Here is a 24224-nt window from a genome sequence, read left to right as displayed (position 1 = left end):
ATGATGTCTCATACTGAAATCTTTAAAATATATGCCCCTCTAGAAATAATTCTGGCTAATTTTTCATTGTTTCCTTCCACTCAGTATTTCGTACTGAATAGGTCTCCATAAAATCAGGATATTTAATCCATACATCTTTCATGTTTTGTTTCTTTTCTGTTCCCAGATTTCTGATTTCCATTAAAATACTCTGTAATTTATAAACATCTTTGATATGGAGAGAAACTGAAGGAACAGATGAAATGAGAAAGAATTATTCACCTATGACTCAAAAGCAAGTAACCCCAGTAAACAAAGACATCAGTAATGAGCAACTTTGTTTCTACAATTACCTAATACCCAAGCAAAAGCAACTTGTTCGGTAGAAATTTTAAGGTGTGAACTGTTTGTTTCAACTAGCAGTTTATACTGCAAAAAGACCACCATTCCAAGTATCACATGGAACACTACAGATATTTTTCTCCATGTGTGAGGAAATTCTTAAGAATTCAAAGCAATATTAATAACTGTGTCTGTTCCCATGAAGAAATTATGGTGTGAGCAGTGTCTGACACTCCAGCTGCTCTGCAGCACCTCTCCAACTGTATTCCTCAGCCCCACCATAAATGCATATCCCTCATTTCTTAGGGGTAAGCCACCAAAAGTTACCTCATGAATTCTGTGGGCTAGAAGTATGCACCTTAGCAACTGCTTTTGAGCGGCTGACATACTCGAGCTCACCCCTGCTTGACCTTCAGTAACTTGTTCATGCATCAACGATCTGATTTTCTAAAGCTAATCCTGGCAAAAAGGGAACGCTACACAGAGCAGTATTTCAGAGGAGCGTGCTCCATCTTTTGGCTCATGCAGGCCACACAGCCCTTATCAAAGCATTTTGAGAGCTGTAAGTAGCAAACCTTTCCCAGCACGTGACTGAATAAGTCAGTCACATGTCCAAATTGTGACCACAGATTACTCCATTTCAGTCATGTGAACAAAGCTGTAATTGCCTAGCAGAAGAAGAGCTGCATTAAAAAAACTAGTGAAGAGCAGACTGTCAGAAAAACGCCATCTCACATAAGATTCACAGTTTGCATGACTTCTGGGAACAATGTCCCCAGGAATCAGCCCACACCCAGATAAATTACTCTATCAGACAGAACTCAGCCTGATGGTTAAGCATCATTCTTTTACAACATGCAAATCCCTCACTCTCCTTGAGAAACAGGAACAGTCTTTTGGGCACTTATGGATGGGGCTCAAACAAGGAAGAGTGAGCTGATCTATGTGACAACTACAGAAAAGAAGCTCCAATAATTCTTATTCTGAGGCCTTTGGTAGTGATGTTAACACTTGGGAGCAGTTAGTAAAGATAAGCAACTGGCACTAGAAGTCCTCTTCAGTAATTACCGACCTAGAATAAGCAGCCTACTTGTAGATTCAAAAACTTGAAGCATTTTTCTCCCCGCTCTGTGGGGAGGATACAAGGAATTATTAAGAGAATGGCAATTACATGTGTGCTCATGTGGAAATCACATGTTGATGGATCTCAGCCTTCAAAATCCATTCTGTAGGAAAGCAACCCCTTGCTTTTAAAAGAGAGACCAAGAATGCATATTTCCTTTCTCGCATTATTCTTCTATGGCTACTCTTTGGTGATAAATTCTAGTTTAGAGCACCTATACGCTCTCATTTGTCTTGGAATTAATCTTGGTCTCTGTGAAGTAGCAGCTAACTTTCTCCTGAGTTTAAAGAAATGAAGTTCTTCCTGGCGCCTGGTGCCTTGACTTGAGAAAAAGAGCACAATTTCCTTTGCTTAACTATTCTTCAATGTCTCAAGTATTTTATAGACAAAGGAAATAGATGTTAATCCTTGGTACTAAAGCTACTATGCCCACAGGCTCTTTTCAGCCAGTTTTATGTACAATAGGATGGTCACAAAGTCCATTTAAAGAAGTTAACTTTCATAATCTAGAAAAGCTTTTACTGTCTAAATACTTATTAAATCCCTGCCTTGTAGCAGCAGATTAATAGTAACAATGGTGCAGCTCTTTAAACTTTTTATTCTGTTTTCATGGTTAAACAGCACTGCTATTATCATATTATTACAGTAGTCATGATAAAGCTCACCATTCAAGCCCTAAGGGAACAGATTAGGAAAGGTTTAATGTTAATTTAAAATGTTGCTGCTGTTCCTACCCATGTTTTATGGATTAATTTATTCTTTACTTATACTTGTGTTTTCAACACCAGTAGGGCACAGAGTTGGACCTTGAAATTTGTATTTAATAATGTGATGCTCACATATATCCAAGAGGGATTAAGTATTAACCTTTGAAAGAAAATATAAAACCCACAATTTTTCCACTTGCTGCAAAATGGCTACATTTTTGCCATCTTACCATATTCCCTGTTATTGTCTTTAGTAGTTACAAAGTTAGCAGCTTAGTAACTCTTGATTAAAAGGGAGAGAGAGAGTTATTTAGGTATAAATATATAGACACACTAAAAAAAAAAAAAGACAGTCCTGGGTATCTTAGTCAAGAAATGTGTCAATGTTGTCAGCTCAGACTTGTCCCCCAAAAGAAATGCTAATGCACTTTGCAAAACAAGGCTGGGGTGGTGTTGCAGAAAACAAACACAGATTTAATTACCTTTGAATCAGCATCCCAACACTGGTGCATCAGTTCTGCAAAACTTCTGGGACAACTGCTTGGAATGGTTAATCTCTAATGGAAAGAAAATGTACCAGTTATTGGAAGCATTTCCCTTTAAGCTGCTACCTTGCAATTTCCTATGAGACCAACAGACTTCAAAGAACTAAAGCACACTCTCTCTTTTAAATGCAATATAAAAAATGTGGAGACATATTAGAAAGAAAAATCAAAATTACTAACACTAGCAAGAAGCACAAATAATTTTTAATAGACCTATAAGAAAGTAATGTATCAAATGCACAAATGGGGTTCCTTAAGAAAGCTCAGAGAGAAGAAGCAAAACCAAGACAAACAGCTTTTAATGCTGTTTGTGGAGGTTACTGCATAGTATTTTAAGTTGTTTGTCAGATAGGCATAATGTACAGCCTGCCTTAATTCCTCTCTCCCACATAAATGAGCTAGCTGTACAATACTATAATCACTTTTGACACACAAATAGCTGAAATATAGATTACATTAAGTGAGTTAAAAAGAGTTAAGTGAAGCTCTACATGACACAAGAGACATTTCATGAGCCTGTGGTCAGAAGGATTAATGAGGACATGCAGATCTCAGAAAGCACTCACAGAGCACAGTGAACTCATAAATATTTCCTAATGACTGAAGACAAGGAGTTGCTGGCTATAGCCAGGACCACTGACTACAGAGAATTAGTTTGCAGCTAGTTTGGTTTCATTTGCTGAGAGTTTTAAATTAGAAGATTTTTATATTAACAGCCTGCCTCCAGACTGGAAAGCCTAAAAGCAAATCCTTTCTCACATACACATACACTGAAGCCTCTCCAGCTGACTGCACAAGCTTCCAACATTACACGCTGAAGGAGATCCCTCTGCTCACACTAAAGCTGTTAACTGACTTCAGATGTTTCATGTTATATAAATAAATTTTTTAAAGTTAGATAGAAAACCAGTTTCTCAGTGAAAGTGAGTCCAAATGTAATAGGGATCAAGCTGGAAAAAGGGCTCTTGTCCTCTAAGGGTGAGAACCAGGTATTACATTCCTGTTCAGACTATCCTGTCAGGAAGACCCTTTCATCTGCCCTACTATTGCCTTTTGAGAAGCAAAGCAGAGCAAGTTATGTCACTCTGTACCATTACATTACTGCAGTGTGACCTGCAAAGCCTTACAAGACACAGCAGCCAAAAGTAAGTTAAATTCTGCTCCAAAAGCATTTGAACCTTGTAAGAACTGGAAACATGAGACACAGAGGCACAGCACTGCCGAGGTGTAATTATTAATGTCGTAACTTACTGTGCAAGGGTTTCTGTGGAAGAAATACACAGAAATTTGTACAATGCATAAATAAGTTGCACTGGTGCCTGATCTCTAATTGAGTCATTGGCCTAAAAATACACTGGCTAGTCTCGCTACAGTATTGTCTGTAACCCTCAGTGTTCCGAGAGGTGGACAATCAGTAGCAATCACCACTTGTCTCATTTGTGAAGAATATCACCTATATAATATGTAATACAGAGGTAGCAGGATCCAAATGTCATATTATAAAAAAGAACACATTTCTCAGTGGCAGTTTATTATGAGATCATGTCCAGCATAACCTGAACTCTCATGCTTTGCTTTTTTTAAAAAAATGGTTTAAAAAAATGCCTACCACAATAAAAATAACACTGTGAAATAGTGTGTAGTATCAAAGGAGATCCATACAGACACATTAGAATCTACTCCATTTGCTGGCCTCAGGCCTTACAAAGGGAATTTTTCACCTTATGCAATTATGCTTTGGCCTCAATCCCTCACTGATTTTAACAAAAGACTTGCAATCCAAAAAATGGAGGAGTGGCTCCACAGTGATCCAATCCTGTTGTGGACTGGAACCATCCAATCCCACTCATACCAACAGACTCAACTGAGAGCAGAACCTGACCCTTACACTTGTTTTGGGACACAGAAAACTATGAAAACCAGCACAAGCTGACTTTTCAAGGTCTATGCTGGACATGTTGCCCATGTCATGGCCAGAAAAAATTAAAAGTATGCAATGCTCCCTCACAGCCCTCTAAGAAAAGTGGTAGCAACAGGCTAGTGGCACCTGACAGACAGAGCTGGCTCTGAGAATGCCACCCCTTAGGTTGCTTCAGCCATTAGTAAAATAGTCACATCTACATTTTGTCCATACTGTATTTTAAGCAATTCCTTGCTCTGGAAAACTGTAGAGAAATGTGTGTTGTACTCTCAGACATGTTTCAGCATGTGACTGCATCTCTTTACAACATTCCCAATGCCACTCTTACCCCTTACATAAAACTGCATGTGGTAGGCACAAGAGCCAAATACTGTTGATGGAAGGCTTTATGGTTCCTCCTTCAAAATGATGTGTGAGGCTTTTCCTGGACTAGGAGAAAGAGTGTCTTTGTGCCCCCTGCTCTGCTAAATGCAGTAAAAGACCACATTCACAATCTTCACACTGTTAGTGTAGCATTTCCAACTAATTGGTATATCACAGTGTCACTCACTGGAATTAATCCAGTCCTCAAAAAGAAGAAAAAAAGAGAGAGGGAAAAAACACCAACAAAAAACATTAAACTAAGAGGAGGAAACCTAACTCCTCTGTTTAACTCTGAAGCATTTTGAGAAACAGTTTATGTAGAATAATAGAAATCTGTATTGTACAGCCGGTGCCTCGCCATTGTAATGTTTCCCAAGCTTCCGCTGTGTCTAGATAGAGGAGGTTTCATCTTTGTGGAGGATTTCCATGCTTGTCTGTGTGTGGTACAGTCACAACTTTAAATGTTTTTTAAATGTAGTTACTGTCTTTGATATCAAGGGACTATGTGTTCAGATATACGCTCACATGTCCAACTAACTGAAAGCCTCAATTTGTGAGAAGAAGAAAAGCGAGGCTGGGGACACTGTACAAACGGTGTTTACACCACTGAAGTGCTTTTGAAATGGAAAGACTCTGCATGAGGAGGCTTGCAGCTATGCCACAGCCTTGCCGATACCAGTGAGGAGCTCATCTTCAATGTAGTGTTGAACGTAGGTGGCAAAACTGTAATTTCTCTCTTTTTTTAAAACTATTTTTTCTTCTTTTATTTTTGAAATTTTCATCTAAGCGGCAGTTTCTTGTACTATAGTGACTCCTGCTGGGAGAGTTAAGTTGAAGTAGCTGAAGGTCTCTTACAGATATATCAACTCCCGGCCAGTAAAAAGATGTCCTAAACGCAGGAGATGGAGTTAAACTGTTCCCCTACCTTGGACGCAATGGCTTCTTTCATCACTAAGAACAAACCCCTAGGTTTTACAATTGAGACTGAGAAACTAGTACAGTACTTGTACAATTTTTGATCTACAGCATCACGACGTGAAGCTGCAACAATTAGATGTAAAGGGTCCATTCATGAGGAATAACATCACTTTGACCCTTTGTGTTAGCTCCTACTGCTAATCTTTCCATACGCGTGAACTTACTTTCAATTTGAAGAAGATGAAAAAGTCTTTTGCAAAACCCCAATACTGTTTTCTGATCTATGTACCTGAATGTAGAAACGTAGTCTTACCTCGTTTTTTTCCACTACAAGCCAAGCTACTTGTAATCCTTCCAAGCCTTTAAAGGGGACCTCCCTTGTTAGCATCTCCCAGAGAACCTGGAAGAGAAAAAAAGAAAAGAATTTTTATTTCTGTACTTTGTATTTTAAATACATTATTAAACCTTGATACAGCACTATTCTGTATCCAATTACCAGGCAACCAGTTTTCATTTGCAGGAACTTGGACCAGTGTTTGTGTGCAAGATCCTCTCACAAAATTAATTTGAATGTTTCTGCTTTTTCCTCTACAGAAAAGCCAAGATGAAAAACTGGGTTGCTTTTTTACTATCTTTGTACACTATAAAGTCCACATTTGGCAACTGAGACTTGGGAAGACAATGCTCTTCCTCTCCTTCTCAGCTCCAACTAGACATATCTTTGCTTTGCAGTAATTTTTCATTTAAAAATATTTCTATGCAATTGCAACTGGTGAATATGATCCAAAAGGTATTTAGCTCCTTTGATACGCCTATAAAAATACAATTTTGCAATCAAAAATGTAATTGTTTATCTACAAGTATATGTGATCATATTAAACTAAGCAATATACATTGCTTAGTTTAGTATTATTAATTTATTTAATATTAAACTAAGCAATATTTATAAGCATATAAAAAATTACTCTCTTCTCCTTGAGTTTTTATAGATGTACTGTCCTTAGACAGAGAAAGATCTCCCAGTTTTACATGCTTTTAGCCTTCTGGTTACACAGTACCCAAGAACCTAAGCTACTCTGTAGAAAAGAGTTTGGCATCATCAAAAAGGCTTCAAGTCAATGAATCCAACTAGTTTTTCTGCCATTGGGACAATATATTGGAATTCAACCAAATTAATAGCACTTTGTACCTCCACTTTTATATGTCCCTTTTTTTTTTTAATAAAACTTTCATATACACATCTTGCTGCAATTATGTACAAACTTTTTTTTCTGCGCAAATATCAAGTATAACAACAACAACAAAGAATCTTTAATGCAAGATTTGCCAAAATACATTAAGATCCTTATACAAGTCTCTATATCCTCACTGTTTGGGTTAGTGCCCAGGTTTATTCCAGCTGCATCATTTTGAATGGACTGTGGGCAGCTATGAAGATAATGAAAAAGCAAATGGAACAATATTGAGAGATGGAGGTCAAGCAAAAAAAATGCATTGAAGCAGAGTTGGGCCTTTAATTAAGTGAACAGGTTACTCCAACAATAGACCTATTTGAATAATTCTGCTTGAGTCAGAAGACTGATTAGTAAAGGTAAGGATATCTTGGAAAAATAAGAACAGTTTTTCTGAGAATAAGAAACATACGGAGAGAACTATCACAGACCTATTCAATTATCCCATTAGCCTCAGTTCAATCCTTTCAGAAGGAAAAAAAGGCACCTCAATCGTAACTCCAATTATCACCTCTCTACTGGTAGAGAAGGAAATTTAATTGTGAGAGAAGGAAAAAAAAATTACCAGTCCCATGTACTTCAGACAAAAGAGCAGTGTATAAAACAGTCAGTTTAAAACAAAGGTTCCTGGACCAAATCAAACATGGTTGAGCAGCCTTGCAGAACAACCTCATCTGTTGGGACTGTACCATGAAACTATAGAGGAAAAAACTCAAGTTTGCACATCAGACAGAGCAGTATCTAAATAACCTTCCAAGTAAAGAACATAATGAAATACATGTTAAATGTCTTCAAGAGCCTTGAGCTGGAAAACTACTGCTGTGCTATCTTTCTTTCAGAAGACTGTAAGTTTTAAGAGCTGTCTTGTTTCATTCATGCACATATGGTTGTGCAGAACATTTTGCACCGAATTCCTTTATCATGACACCTTTAGTGTTTATTTCCACTGCCTGAACAGATCACTGCCTCCCTAAACCAACAGTGCTAGCTAAAAACTCATCCAAGACTGCACATAGTTGAAGAGAAAAACAGCAATTTGACACAATATGAAGGATTTTCCTTGATGCCTTTATTTTACTAATAAATGAAAGTAAAAGATTTGAAAGTGGGATGTTGGAAACCCTTGGATTTACTTACACAGGTTTACAGAATAGTTTAACAACAATGCAATTTTCATATTCAGGCCAAATGTACAGAGAAAGCCTTTCCTTCCAATGGTGACATGTCTCTATGTTCAGTTTTACATGAGTTTCAACCCCTTCTCACAGACTAGCTACCCTGAATCATCAGCTAAGGTGAATGTCTGCATCAGCAGTCTTTTAAAAAGCAGCAAATAGGTACTGTCTGCATTCTCATTTGCCTCTTCCTCTCCCCAGGGTGATTCAGCCGCAGACAAGGACCTCAGCCTAACTTACCTCAGCCTCTTTATTGTGAGGTACACTCTGTTCATTTTCAGAACTGGCTCCCCAGCTCGCTTCATATGGAAATTATTTTATCTTTCCTTTTTAGTGTATAATCTAATTGAGACTGACGTGGTTCACTTCCCCTCCCACCTGTGATGGTGAGGATCACCTGCTTTCCCAATCAAATCAGATCTCTGTGATGATGGACAGCAGGTGCTCACAGAGAAAACAGCCAAGCTAGAAACAATGATGAAAAACAAAGCAAGGCCATTTAATATAGTGCAGTAAGCTGCAGCCTCTGAAGATGCTGGACTCATCTTTGCATATAGAGGAAGCGAAAGGAGAGATAAATGTATTAATGTTCACCCTATACACAAACCTGACTGTAAGAAATATGTGGTCTTCAGAAAAAGCTCACACATTTACTTTTGTCAGCTCAGCTGTGCATTTCAATTCCTATCCTGTCAATTATGTGACAAAAAACCAAAGGAAAAACTAAACCCACACCTCTACCACATCCACTGTCCCCACACTGGTGCAAAGCCAACAAAGATTCAAAGTGCCATTTGGATAGGGGAACATCTAAGCAAGAAATCCGAGGAAAAGAAAACACTCTGAACACCTTCGCTGAAAAAAATTATGTTTTGTCTGGTGGGAAACTGTTCACAGACAATGGTCAGGAGCCACAGTTAGCAGAGGTACAGCTTAAGCATTAGCATTGCACTCACAGAGGTACTGCCCGTAGGCATGAAAATTAGGTCTGTCTTCTCTGCATTGATCCAACTGCAGTTCAAGATCGCATCATTCTTTTCAAAAAGAGTAAGGGATAACCCCTGGAGCTGGCCAACATTCCCTCTATAAATAACATATGTTCTCATAACTAAAGCAGTGTTTGAACAGCTGCTACATTTAATGGCAGTCTCTAGGCCACCAATAGCCAATTAATGGTTTTACTTATTTGTTCTTGTAAGTGATAAAATAATTCAACTACATCGGATAAGCTTTCTGCAATTAAATACATTTATACCGATACACAAACACACACTGTGGTGCACTACAAACAGTTCAGCCAGGATAATATATTCTGAGCATATGTCTTCATGATTTTGAACAGCTTTTAGAGTGACACTGTCACTCCACATACACTTTCCTATCTGGCAGAGATAGCAAGGAATGACAGAGATGGCAAGGAATAATTTTTGAGCAACACACAGTGACATACAAGTCAGTTCCAGGGTTGATTGCCTGTAGCACTTGGTTTTCGTTGTTTGGAGTACAGACTTGGAAATGGATCAGAAAGGGGAACTACAGCATGGCTGAAGGAAAGTGTAAGATCTCTCTTTGTGTGGTAATAAATTCTCCTTTAAAATTTAGCTTTAGCATTTCATGACAGTATTATAAATTATTGACTATGTATCTCAGAGAATACATAGGACTGTTTAACCATCCATGAAGGGCAGGACAAGCTAATCTAAACATTAGCTATAAACATGCATACAACTGCTCACAAAAAGGAAAATTTATTTCAGCTAAGAAGCAGCTCAGACCTATGAAGCTTCAGAAAGACTTCCAACACTTCATGGAAAAAAACTCTTGCACAGCTTAAGCAGAATATTTAAAATCACAGATGGGTTTCTAGAAAGACTGTCAGATAAAAAAACAGAAGAAAGGAAATTAAAGAAAACCATGGGAAAGATGAAAAATATTGCAAATGAAATATCTATTCCTAGCATCTTACTAGTTTACATTTGAAAGGATTCTGTTCTTTGTTAAGAGGACTTTAACTGAAGTAAAGCAGATTTGTCTCTCTAGCACAAAAGCTGCTGGCAAGTGTTATGCTTCAAAAAGGGATTCTTTACATTTTGTTTTTATAGATGATAATAACTTAAAAAGACAAAAATACCCTTTCTCAGATTTCTTGTTTTCAGGCTCCTAGCTACTTCTCTGGTAGTTATAACACTTATTACAGAGAGATTCCAACTTTCAATATTATATTCAGGCCATTTCTTGCTGGTATAACCCCGTAATATCAGTTATTTCACAAACAGAGAACTTGGGCCACGGCCATTCTTCATTTCTATCTGTCTATCTCCTCTGAAAATGATGGTGTTCCAAGACTAGAGTTATAAAAAGAATAATTGCTCCTAAGTGCTTATGAATTCATAATCTTCTACCCACAGTAGAACACATTAATTTAAAAATAATATATGAAAAAATTGGGGGTCATTACTAGACATTCTAAAGTAGCACTACACACCCATAACAATACACCAAAAATACTCTGGTAACACTGAACTGTTTTTATAAGGAGGATAGTTCAGTTTTACCTCCAAACACAGAACTGTCAAAGGAACCTGACTTTTTCAATGAGGTAAAATAAACTTTTCACAACACACTGTTCCCAAGGCACTGTTAATACTTGGCATGATTTAACAACATACTAAACAATTTCTTACCTTCTCCCACTTGGAAAACATTACCTACAGTCAATTCAAACTAGGAAGACTATGTGAGAAGTTTGAACTATAATACCATGTTTGGAATTTTTCCTCTAACATTGCTGTTCTGTTTTAAAACTGGAATGTTTCCCTTCAGTGGACAATATGTGATTGCTTCCAGTAACAGTTTACATTAATATTTATATTTGTCAGTTTATGTTCTCTTATTCTTTGTGACCCACTTCAGTTAAGCAAGCAAGGATTTTGAATCTGACAATATAGGATCCTTGCAAACTTTCACTGATAAGTGATGTCACATCATGTCTCAAAAGTTTTTCTCACTATAAACAACTGTTTGGCAAAAAGTTTAATTCACCCTCCACTGAGACATCAGCTTAGCTATGTACAGCCATAGGTGCTAGCTTAAATCCACAGTGCTTCCCTCATATCTATCTCCTTCCATTCCTCAAAGAGAAAGAGACAATATTTGGCAGGTAGTGAAGAATTTCTTATTCTGCCACCCACTGTTGAATTCAAACAGAAAAATGGTTAATGCACCAATATGCATGAAAACTACAGCCCCACTTCCTTTCCTTTCCCCCCAAATACTATTTACTGTCCTCTGCCAGAGGAAGGCTATGGGGTTAGGCACACAACTGATGCGACCAGTAGGGCTATTTCTAGCCTACTTTGTATTACAGAGCAAAACTAAATTAAGTTTAACTGTGGACAGAGTAAAGTAATTCACATTACTGAATCTGAAAACCTGACATTCTTATGAACTTTACCCGATTCCTCGCCCTTCAGCAAAGCAGTGCTGGGCTTCTGTATTTTCAGATGGAGTCTATTCTCACAGATAGTGATAGCAGTGTCTTTTAAACAATTGAGCACAGAGCAGTTGCTTTTTAAAAAAAATCAGCGACACTCTATTTTGGGGAAAGTGGAATGCTAATGTTACCCCCCTATTACAAAACAAGCTTTTTCTCTTTGGTTCCACAAAAAAAACCCCACAAGCAGAGATTCATGATGCTTTCAATAGGTCCTGAAAGCCTTTGGACATATGCTGAATAATTGTGGCACTTCCTACACTGGCATGCTGCTAATCTAATCAGATGCTACTAAACATGCAAGATACTATGTTCTTCCTATCATTTTCAAGCATATAATTATAAATGATGGGTCAGTCATAGAAGGAGCTGTGGCATTTCTTGCTATTCTTACTTAGAATTGCTGCAGTTGCAGCACGTGAATTCTGTCACACTGACAAACTGCACAATGCACAGCGAGATGAGGCACTCACCACTCCGTACGAGTACGTGTCACATGTTTCAGACACTGGAAGACTCTGAATAACTTCTGGGGCCATCCATGGGAAGGTGCCCACTAATGACATGTGTGTCGTATGGGAGTGGAATCTTGAGGCACCAAAATCACAGATCTGGAAAAAATAAATAAAATATTAAACTGATATTATGAGTATTGACCTCATTCATCAGACATGGAAACAGCCAGTCAAGCAACAGCATCTCTCTATAAATAATTAAAGTGCTCATACCTTTAACACACCATCAGCAGCTATAACAACTGAAAATAAAGAAACAAAAGGTTACAGGAATGCAAAAAACAAGCCCAATATATTTTTACAGCAAAATACTTCATTTTTCAATAAGACAAATGACCCTAAGGTGAGCCAGCATCTGAATGTGCACACCTGTTCTGGTTTCATTGAGAAGCTGACAGAACATCTGCGGAATACCTGCAACCCTCTGAACAAATGCAAAACCTTTCTGGTCTTACTGAATTAAAAGACAGCAACACAGATGAACTTCATTCTTCCCAGTACGGTTAGGTTTAACAAGAAGCTCTCTGGAAGAGTCATTAATAAAAGGAGAAAACCTACAACTGAGGTGAGAGAGACCTATATGTTTCTTGACTATTATGCATCATTGAAATCTGTGCATTATTAAAATCTGTGCCTCTCCTATCCCACCACTAGTAGCAGAAGTTTCATCTAAAAGGCAATGTTCAGCAAATTTCAGAAACGACTGTCAGCTGCTAAGTACAGACTACACCGAATGTGTATGACTCAAAAGCCTGAATATCTGTCAAACCTCAAAAAAAGTCACAGTAAAGACAAGATTTTCTGATAAGAAATAATAGGCCTTATACAGTCTATTGTGTCTGGTGTCTGCCAGCCTTTCCTGGTACTCAACCTTTACAAATAGAAAAAAAGAGGTAAGGAGTGCCCAGGCAGCATCTGAAACCTTTATCAGCTTTCTTGGCCAATCACGGCCAGCAGGACACAAAGAGTCCTCCACAGTGCTCTAGATGATGCCAGGTCTGTAATGAACTTCAGACAGGCTCAGGATGGGGAGGAGGGAACAAGTTTTTCTGTGCCTCAACAAGTGCAGCTTTGATGACAACCAAGGCATTAGTTAGGCATTCTGCTGGTTCACAAAACTCAGGCACGGGTTTAAATGCCACATTATAGGTAACAGTAAATGCAGAGCATTTCAGAGTTTTGCTACTTTACCATTCCTTGACTTCAGATCCCTGTGGATAACTTTGACTGGAGCTTCCATGTGTAAATAGTGCATTCCTACACAAAACAAAGGAACAATCTAGTTAGACAGGCTGAGCAGGGCCATCACGTTTCTGCAGTCATGATTCCTGGTTCCCACTAGCTGTACTCATTACAGTAGCCATAGCTGTGTGCCATACTGATGTGCTCAAGGAGAACCAAAGCTTCCCACAATCTTCTTTGAGTAAAGAGCACTAACCAAAGCTCACTTATCTCTCAGAGCATCTATTTGGATATGCTAATGGTTTTTAACATCATACATAGTTATTTTCTCTAACTATATAGTTAAGGAGGTGTCTACACAATTAAGCCAGATAGGAATTTACTTTTTTTTTCATTAGTTTACACTAATTCTTGTGTGGTCAGTCACAGAGAACACAAAGGATGGAACAGCTTATTCTACATTATTATATGAAGAGTTTCAGTATGTTTCCTGAGAATAAGTCCTTAGCTTCCTTAAATGCCCCAAATCAAACTAGATATAAGGGCAATTATGCACTTTACCTCCTAATTACACTACATCAGCAAATTATCCTTTTGGAACGTAGGGGCACACCAGAACTGGCTCACAGAAGCCATTTTCACTCCAGAGTATTTTTGGATTCATAATAAACAAGGAACATATTAAAAAGAACAGCGAACGCATTTTGCTTTTTTTATTTAGATATGTTTGATTGGTTTTTTTACCATCTCAGTAAGGAAAGCTTTCCTGACTAAGGAAGCTGTACATTTGCTGGCTGTGTAGGGCAGTATATGCCACTCTTCTTGCTTACCTTTAGCTATGTCAGTGGCCCAGGTCATGATATGATCCATATCCATCTCTTCACTTTTGTTACTATTAATGTAATCAAACAGTGAGCCAGCAGAAGCATACTCTGTTAAAAAAAACCAAAAAACAAGACATTTAAAAACACTGCACCTAACTTGAAAGACAGAATAGAAACTCTACAAGTTCCAGAAAGCAGTCCTCTGGCTTAATGACAAAGAATTTGGGTTCAACAGCCTAATATTATTACCAGTACAGTAAGAAAGTTTATCTGATTATCCCAATGCAGACATAAGCTACTACTAACAAAAAATGAAAAAACAAACAACAAAGTGTAATCATATAGAAAAACAGGCATTAAAATGAAAAAGCATTAGAAAGGTCTGGCATTAAGAAAGATCAGGCAAAGCAGTTCAAATTCCAGAGTAAAAGGTTGTGCAAGCTCCTTATTCAGGACAAGCAGATGTTTCTCTTAATTTCCCATAACTATACCTACAGAATCCCACAGCAGGATTCTGGGGTACAAACAAGGGCATTTGGGACCCACTGGTGGAACTGTGGCAGATGGAATCCAGTCTGACTGTCAGAGTTGTGGGGCTTAAAGCAGGAAAAACAAGCTAGTTACCCTATACATATTTAGGTGTGAAACTGGAGACAACTCAAATCTCTACAGTACCACTTTCATATAACCTAAAATTCTTACTTTTTTAAACAGCGAATTAACCACACTTGATCAAAGAACAATTAACAGATGAGTTTGGTGGTATCAGATTCATCTTACTGTTTTCAAAATCAGAGGATACTCCCCACTGGTAAGCAGTACTGTGTATAAATTATGCCTCATAACAAAACATAATTTTTAATTTAATTTTTTTTAAGTAAAGCCACATACTAAATATATAATGTTTTGTTACAAAGAAAGAGTTTGCAAATAGAAAGTTTCCTATTTCCCCATGGAGAAACAAAACAGCAGATCAAATCATTTGTTCATGAAAAAACAGAAGGATGAAACCAGAAGTCTAACCCTGTGATAAGCAGGACAGAATTTCTTGTGCTGCAGGTCATCTACAGCAGTTTAAAGCCTGTAGCTCTTCTGCTCAGTGCAGAGCTTATTAATATGAAATATTAACAGAAATAAGTTTTATCTTATTTAGAATTCATTCATGTTTCACCAAAAACACAACAGGAGGTTCGTAAGATGAAACAGCTGATACATTTTCTTTTATCTGTTTGCAATAACAGGGCCGGCAGATGCCACCCAGTGCAGGGGGATACAAGGAGCCTTTTGTCCCTCTCTCCCAAGGCTATTCAATGTGCTTCTCAGGCAGAATTTAGAACCTATCTAGAAGACTCTCAAAGTCTTCATATTATTTCAAAGCAGCCAGAAAATTATTGCCTTTAAGACTATATCAAATGTATCTGAATTTTGTTAATAATAACATTAATCAATGATCGATACACGATAGTGTAACGCATACAAACATTTCTATTGTTGCTAACCAAAGAAATCAAAAACACTTGGAGATCACTGTGTGGGGAAGGAAACTGAGACCAAACTGAATCTGCAGCCTAGAACGTGGCAGGTCAGATGGGAAGACTCCAGTGCTAAATGAAAGAGGGAGAAAATAGCAAGTCCTGTGAAAGTAAACACTCAAGTGGCAAGTTAGCTTTAGATCATTGCTGTACAACCTCTCACTGAAAGGACAGACATTGCTTCTGATGTCACCGAGAGAGGAGTAAGCTGCTGACCCACACATTTCCACAATTAAAACAGAAGCTTTTTTTTACCCATGATGTCATCATCTGTCTTATAAATGGATTCTTCAGGAACAGGTTGGCTGCATGCTGTGCATGCCTTTACAATGCATAATTCGATCCGTCGGGGTCAGGGGACAACTCAGCTCCTTCAGCCCTTGCCACTTTGTGTGAACAGAGGCAAGTAAGCTTCAATCAACAAAGTCCCACTATTAGTATTTCTCCCATATACTTATCATGACACAGATATTTACTAGGAGCTCGTGGATTTGGAAAGCATATTGCAAGGACAATGTTTTGCTTTAGAAAGAAAAGCTCTAATTGCCTCACTGGACCCACCCTGTGATGCTGTGACGGACATGCTCTGTGCATTGGGGGCACAAGCTCTGAGAACCTTTTGGGATGAGGCAGCTGTTGCCAAAAGCCATATCTGAAAGCTACATATAGAGACTGCTGCTGACAGAGTCAGCAGTGGCCAGTAACATCTAGAATGATGGGATCCGAGACAGCAGCTCACCAGGCAGCAGGATGAGCTGGAACACTGACATACACCCTAGGAGGAAAACATTTTTCTCACTTCAGCTGTAGCCCTTCTCAATGAACTCTTTAACAATCCCACATGTAACATTACATGCAGCTAATTCTCAGTACATGCCAGTACTTGGCTGAATGCTCTCATCCCCATCACTCTGAAGAAACATTAATTTCTCAAGATTTCTTCTTATTTGGGATTTTCTCTCTCAAGAAAGGAATCTCTGACTAAACACAGGATTGTCTGCAACACTGAAGGCCATCCAGAAGATCACGAAATGAAAATCTCTCTAAAAGACATTTGAAGCATAATTAACATTTCTTTTATCAGTATCCATTCTCTCATTTGAAAATGGTGTGGGGAAATGCAGTCTTGCCTCCATTCCAATCCACAGGACTCCAGTCTCCTTAGAAGTTGCACAGAGAATCAACAGTTAGCTAAAAAATCCCCAAACCTCTTTCTTCTTTAACCAGATGTGATCAGAGTTCCCTGGGGAACAAGGCTGTTGAACTACACACTGTAGTCTCTGTCTCACAGGCAGTGAAAGAGTCCCCATTCTCAACAGCACAGTGAATTACTTTAGTTGCTGTCTGTCCTGTGACTGGTAAGCAGGTCATATGTCCTCCAAACACTGCCCTTTTGTGAGATCAAGCTGAGGTCTTCGGATCTAGACATCATCCCATGTCATTGATTACACCTCACCTTTGCTACTCTGCTTGCTGGTTTACACTTATATTAAAAAGGATAGTAAAATTACACTATTTATTAGCTTTCTATTAATTTTATTGCTTCCAGAAGGAATTCAAATTCCTGTCTATATGCTATCACCAGTGCATTTCTAAGTGGTGCAGACTGTGGTCACCCATGCACCTCTGGAATGCTGTCAGCCACACCATGACCTCCAGTAGGCTGATACTCCTGGAGTAAGCAAAGCTCCCCATGCCCTGAAATGTGTTGCATTTCGGATTACACTGCCATCTGCTGTGATAAGCAGAAGTCTAAGAGGCAGGTAGAAATAACTAAATTTTCACAAGTTCTGACCACCAACCAACAAAAACCTGATGAGCAGTGACTAAAATTGGTCTGCCACATGCAAAAGACTCCTCTTCACACTGAGCTTTGAAAGTTACAGACATGCCAAAACATGCCTCCTAATCCACACTTTCATGGGTTTTATCTCTCCAAACATTTCTTTGAGCAGTTGGGAAATTGCTCTCGATTTACTTTCTACTCTTATTTTACATAGTTTGTCCCATACAGGAAAGGGAGAAAATTCTATATCTGGACCATCTCCCAAGATAAGAGCAGGAAGCTTAAAACAGTGACAGAAAATAAAAACCCAACAACCAAATACCCCAACAATACCACAAAAAGCAACTTCCGCATAATTCTAGGAATATCAAAACAAACAAAACCTAGTTTCCAATGTATAAAGGGAGTTGTCTTACAATGCCTTATTATCACAACGCCAAGAACCCTTGGCTCTATTTCAAACTCTTCCCATTGTGAACCTCACAATGCAAATTCTCCTACTTCCAGTGCAGGCAAAACTCATGGGGCAGCTTTGCTCTGAGCAGACACCCAGCCCACCTTCCTCACAGAGCCAGCCAGTACTTTGTATCATGAAAACCTCTACTTTAGTGACACACCAATTAGAATGGGAAAGCAATTCTCCAAACAGGGTAAAAGAACATAGTGAAAGGTACTGTTAAAAGGACTCCTGTATTTGTGCACTAAGAACACCCTAGGCCTCACTTGCCTCATGCTGCCTCCAGCTATGCTCCCAGCCGGGTTCCCACCTCCAGTACTCCCAATTACATTGAGGCAGGTAGTGCCTCAATGTAACACTCTCAACATCTAAAGAAGACCAAAACAATTAGAGAAATGTAATTGGGTAACATTGGAGATAACCTTGTAACATTGTAGCTTTACAGAGTTGATAAAAAGGTCAGACAAAAATCCTTACCTGTAACTATCCCATAATTTGGAGGTTCAATGACAGCTCCATAGAACTGAATGATGTTTTTGTGACTGAGCACACTGAGTATTTCTGCCTATTGAAAACAAACAAATAAACAAACAAGTTAGACAATTCAGAATGGTTCATTTACTATAAAAGCTTATTTCATACCCCACTGGGTATACCACATACAGCATATAATATACATATATATAAGCATACACATCTAGGAAAGACTGTTCACAAACGCTTGGCACTTGAAAAACTAGTGAGAGAGTCTGGCAGATGAATGCTTTGTATGTTTGGGGGGGGTGGGAAAAATAAATTTGAGACTATTCTTTCATGGCCAAGGCACTAATGTAGGAAGTTAAGTCTTTGGAAAAACTGAAGACCTTGGAAAACTTTCTTCCAAAAAAGATCTGGGATTTTTGGCAGAGCAGCAGCAGTCCAATCCAGAATTTGTGTTTATGAACAAAGTACCATGGATTCAGCAAGTCCAGCACTCCAGGCTGTTACAGCATACCATGCACACAGAGCTCCATCCAATGTTTACTGGAAATGTGGAATTTCCAGGCATGCGCTGTGGAGTCTGATTAAATACACAGAGCAAGCATGCTTGAGATTGCCAAATACCCAGCAATGCAGTTGAAACTGCTCCTCAAAGCAGACTACAGATGTTTGGCAATTCTGGATAAAAGTACAAAACCTTTGAATTCCACTTGAACAATGCTGCTGGGTTTGAGCAAGAGACTGCAAGAGACTGTATCCACAGAAATTAACACATATAAGCCCTGTAGTTTTTGAGAAAAAAGGTCAGGTATTTCTAGGAAGGTGTCTCAACAGTTTCACCTCTGCAGTGTATCAAAACAAATATTTAACAGATTTTAGACAGATGTTTTTATACAAATACACAGATTATGCAAATACAGATATGTACTACTTTATATTTTTCTTCACAGTAATGCTTTAAGACTTCGAGATTGTGTTAACTCTGTACCAGGCAAGAGCATCTAACAAAAACAAGATCGCAATTAACTCCTCAGAACTTATCAGAAGTATCTGACAGATCCCTTCACAGATCCCTTGACTTGCAGTGGGAGTGTTGCTGGTTGCCCACAGGTGAGTCTTCACACATGTTCTCAGAAAGCTGTCAATTAATTTATTTTGTGGACCCTTAGGTAAGTCAGTCTGCAGTATGATTTGCTGAAAACAGCATACATTTTATAAGTTAATTTTCTGGTATTGTGAAAAAAGATTACTCACTTGGTGGTAATATTGTTTTTCTTGCTGAGCAGGCTAAGCAGCATGAAGAGTTAGTGTAACCCAAGTTAAGTTCAAAGCTATAGTTAAGATTTAATTGCATATGTGAAAACGTCTGAGCATTTGCTAAAGGTCTTCAAAACTGTGTTGAAGCTACTCAAAAAAGTCTTTAAGCCACAACAACCGCAAAAAATTGAGTCATCTAATGCTTTTATCTGTAATTATGCACATAAGCACATGTATCATGGTACCACCTATAAAACATAGGCCAAACAAATACTGGCTTGCTATAGCTCCAAATTTATTAGAGTAGAAGTACTGATGTACTGTGTAGAGTAGAAGAGCTGATGTACTATGGGTTTCTGCATAAAAACTATAGCCTTCCTGCTTTCAGTGAATCTAAAAGGCCACAAAATAATTTAAATGGCAGCTATCTAAGCAAATTTGAAAAGATTCATCTGCAAGTAGACAGCAACACTCCACTCAGCCAGTCAAGGAATCTGCCAGCAGAAGGAGCTCTGCCCTACAACTGCAACCCCACCATCCTCCCAAGACAAGGAACTCTTGCAGCAGCAGAAGCATGAGTTGTACCTCCAACCTCCTTCCCTAGGCTGGAAGATGCAGGTGACCACTGAGTCATTCAAATCTTCATCTCAGAAACTTCTGTATTATGTTTGTATGTTCCTTAGGAAATATTCAACTGGGCATTCAATTCTCTAATTCCTACTAGCATTACTGCCAGATTACCAGGAGATCTCACTGTCCTTGACTGCCTAGCTGAATGTTCTGACATGAGACAGGAATAATGCAAACAGTCACAAAAACTATCTAAACCACCTTTTCATTAATACCTTGGTAAGAGGAATGGAATAAAACCATCTTCTTGTGAAGTACTTAAAACATACCATGTCTTCAAAGCTATCAGCATGCCATCTGCTGTGGTGTTTACAACGCAAGTACTTCAACAGGTCATTAGAATTAAATTGGTGGATCTCATATTTAATTTTCCAACAGCATAATATATTTAGGTCCTGGCTGTAAAATAAGTAGTTGGTGAATCTTTTTGGAGAATGATTAAAAATGCCATATGATGAACAAATCCAAGTTCCATAGCTCCCCGTCCCAACACAACTATGTGCAGAACCCAGTGACTGTTCTCCATCTCACACAAGATGCTGCTGGATCCAATAAAAGTCCATCAGAGTCAGTGGACAACAGGAGGAGCTGCACTGCAGCAAAATCCAGACCAACCAATCGCCCATGACAGGGGCTGCAATCAAAATAAGAGTATCAGGCCAAGAAGACAAGTACTTCACTGCCACAGGCACAGACACACAGTGCTTTTCTCAATTGGAAATGCACAAAAATAATTTTTAAGGTAATCTTATTTATGTTATATACACAAAGATCACATTGCAGAACTACAAAAAAAATGCTGCATCAACCACAGCTAATACCATCACCTTCACATTGATGTTCATACTCTAATCTGGGATTTAACAGATACCAAAGCAGGCTTCCATCTAAGAAATCTAGAGAAGAACCTTCTAATTGGCCACAGATATGACAATGAAGAAGTGTGGGTTAAAAAAATTTCCAACTTTTCCTAAGGACCATTATATCGCAAAGAAATCCTCTCTAAATACTTTTAATCACTATGCTGTTGTTAGCACTAGTGATTCTAGACTATTCCTTTCATGTTTTGTTCTCTTCTGCTGCTGTGATCAGCTGTGAACTGTATTAGCCATTATTCTTTACAGACAGAACCACATGCAAGCCAGTCCATATCTTTGAAGCTTTTGTACTATCTTTGACAAGAAGGTGTCGTATTTCAATGAAAATTACTTTCAGATAGCAAATTACAAAGTGGTGGTTAAAGACAGGTATTTCAAAGGTCTCTTAGACACTAACAAGAATATTTAGAATCACCTTTAAGCATCAAAACTGTACTTTAATCCAAAATTCCTAAATGCTTGGAAGAAAATCCTGTCATGCATCTACCTGTCTACAAGCTGTTGAAGTCAGCCCTCGCTGGCTTGGGCATGACACTCTTCCCTCAGCAAAGCTGCTATCTATCTTATGCAAACTAAATGAGCACCACTTCCTAAATTGTGATGACAAGCAACAAGTATTCAACTACTTCACTGCATTAGCTTTTTGTGTGAAAGACAGATATTTTTTTTTTAAAGGTTGGATTGAAGCAGAACTAGTGGAGTTCAGCTGAACGAAAGACATCCAAACACATAAATCCAAACTCCCTGGACGTAACATAGAGACACAGACACACAAGGTAACTGCAACAGAGTTGAATATTATGCTTAGTACCATGATAAACTTAGTAACAGCCTGTTACTGACCATCAAACTATGCTAAAATTGTTCATACTGCACTTACATCACAGGTGTGGATGAAATTATCTCCCTCTCTTGAGTCCTGCTGAAGGGATTACAGACTACACACCATTTCTTGAAGGCAAAGGGATTCAGATTTCTAAACAAACCTAATCCACTGCTTACATAATTCAAATACCACAAAACCCAAGGTCAGAACAAATTACACTGAAAACTTTTTCATTTAATTCTCACTTACTGGCTTACTGTAAATCAAGCCAATTCATAAAACAATCACAGGGTAAGAGTTTGGAATTCAGGTAATCCTTAAGTGTACAAACAGTGTAATTGTGTCCTCTGAACCATAGTATGGATCACAGTGTTTAACAGGTAATTTGGTTTTATGCCTGTTTAATCTCTACTTACTGACATATGTGAAAATGACAGTTATATCATCTAAGACTGACATGACCCTAGAGCTGCTTGTGTAGTACTGCTCTTAACCTTGTAGTACAAACAACCATGGATGAATAACTTTATCTTCAGGTGTTTCAGAAGGTAAGAGCAAGATCCTCCTCCAGGTCTTGTCCGTGTTCAGCAATAGCTGGACAGAAATCACGAACACAGATTCTAACCACAGCCAGCAGCAGATGAGGGGACAAAGCAAGCTGCCTGGGAAGTGTGGTCTCGTTAGGAGCAGCACAAGCCTGAGCTCACCAGGATGACCCAAGCCCTCACTTGTTTTTGCTCTGCCTTATACCAGTTCAGCTCTGATGAGTGCTTCAAGGTTGGTGCTGACTGCAGATGCGGGCAGTGGCCACCTGATGCTGAGCTGGCATTACTTGGGAATCAGACACGGCCATATCGTCAGATCTTTAATTGCAGCCGCAAAGACAGTAAGGATGTGGACGGAGGCACTTTGCATACAGCTGTGTTGTTGCTTGCCAGATACTCATAGCAGCTGCAGCTGCTCTTGTTAGAGCTCCCTATCCCAAGGCAGTTAAAGTTAGCAAAGACCAAACAACTCAGCATATTTTAGTTACTCTGGTTCTCCTTCAAAATGTATTAGAAATTTGTTACACTCACGCTTGTAGTCAAGAGAAGTGATCAAGGGTTTGGGCAGTCTGCTACAGCAGCACAGCTGGAACTGTAAAAGGACATCTGTTCACAGAGTTCTTCAGTATCAAAAGGCTTTTTTTGCATGAGTCCAGACAAACTGAGCCCAAAGCAACTCAACCACCACTTCTTCCAGGTGCCTTTGGAACAGCTGAGTTGAAAGTAAAGTATCTTTCCACCTTGGTCTGAGCACACTGGTTTAGGATTAACACAGGAAATAGCTGCAGCCCCTTGTGAGACCATTGCATCCCCTTGTAGTAAATCAGGGAACCACACAGCAAGTGGCACCTTCACTCCATTCAAAATTACAGAGTTGTACATGGCCAGCTATTTAATCTGATTAATACAACTTCCTTAACTGCTTTATAATATATATTATTACACTGTGCAAAAGTTTGGCTATTTAATTTTCCAGAGAACTGTGTGCCATGTTTATTAAGGAGTTATTTACACACACTTAAGGCAGCCTGGAAAGATATTTTTTTCCTAAGTCTTGTAGCATTTTAAAGGCTTTGACCTTTGTCATGTTCTTGGGAGAGCTGCAACTTAGCTACTCTATTTACAGTCTAATACAAGGGCAGCTGGAAGAGACCAGCTGATGCTTCAGTAAAATAATTTCTATTAGTGAAAACCACATACAAAAAGATACAGAATGCTAACACATATAAATCTCACACCTTTATTTCTAGACTCCTGCTCTGAAATATATCCAGTCTATGTCCATTTCCAGTGTCTCATGAATCCTTTCCTGTGAATTTACCGGTGTCTAATAAAGGATGACACCTCTAATATCATCAGTTTCTCTAGGTGAACAAGCCCAAAATGTCATTTTACAGATGAAATAAAAACACAGTCAGCATCTGTCATTGCTAACAAATTAACTTCTCAATATGCAATAAAGGGATACTTAGAGAATTTCAGAAACATAAAATTATTACCAAGAATTATACAGC

The 24224-nt window shown here is 38.6% G+C and overlaps 1 protein-coding gene across 4 annotated transcripts in view; it reads right to left on the bottom strand.

Moving 5' to 3' along the window:
- Positions 1-24224, bottom strand: part of MAP3K20 (mitogen-activated protein kinase kinase kinase 20) — a 65527-nt gene that overhangs the window by 17584 nt on the left and 23719 nt on the right. For all 4 annotated transcript variants that reach the window (XM_084209695.1, XM_084209696.1, XM_084209697.1 and 1 more), the window contains exons 3-9: positions 18572-18659; positions 14326-14427; positions 13505-13570; positions 12527-12555; positions 12272-12409; positions 6212-6298; positions 2634-2708 (exon numbers count right to left, since the gene is read on the bottom strand). In XM_084209695.1, coding sequence (XP_084065821.1) covers positions 2634-2708; positions 6212-6298; positions 12272-12409; positions 12527-12555; positions 13505-13570; positions 14326-14427; positions 18572-18659 — 585 coding nt within the window. The remainder of the gene's footprint in view (positions 1-2633; positions 2709-6211; positions 6299-12271; positions 12410-12526; positions 12556-13504; positions 13571-14325; positions 14428-18571; positions 18660-24224) is intronic.

This window comes from Fringilla coelebs (assembly GCF_963513975.1).
Source record: "Fringilla coelebs genome assembly, chromosome: 7".
NCBI lineage: Eukaryota > Metazoa > Chordata > Aves > Passeriformes > Fringillidae > Fringilla > Fringilla coelebs.
The sequence above is the reverse complement of the archived record's forward strand: the minus strand, read 5'-3'. Positions and strand labels throughout refer to the sequence as shown.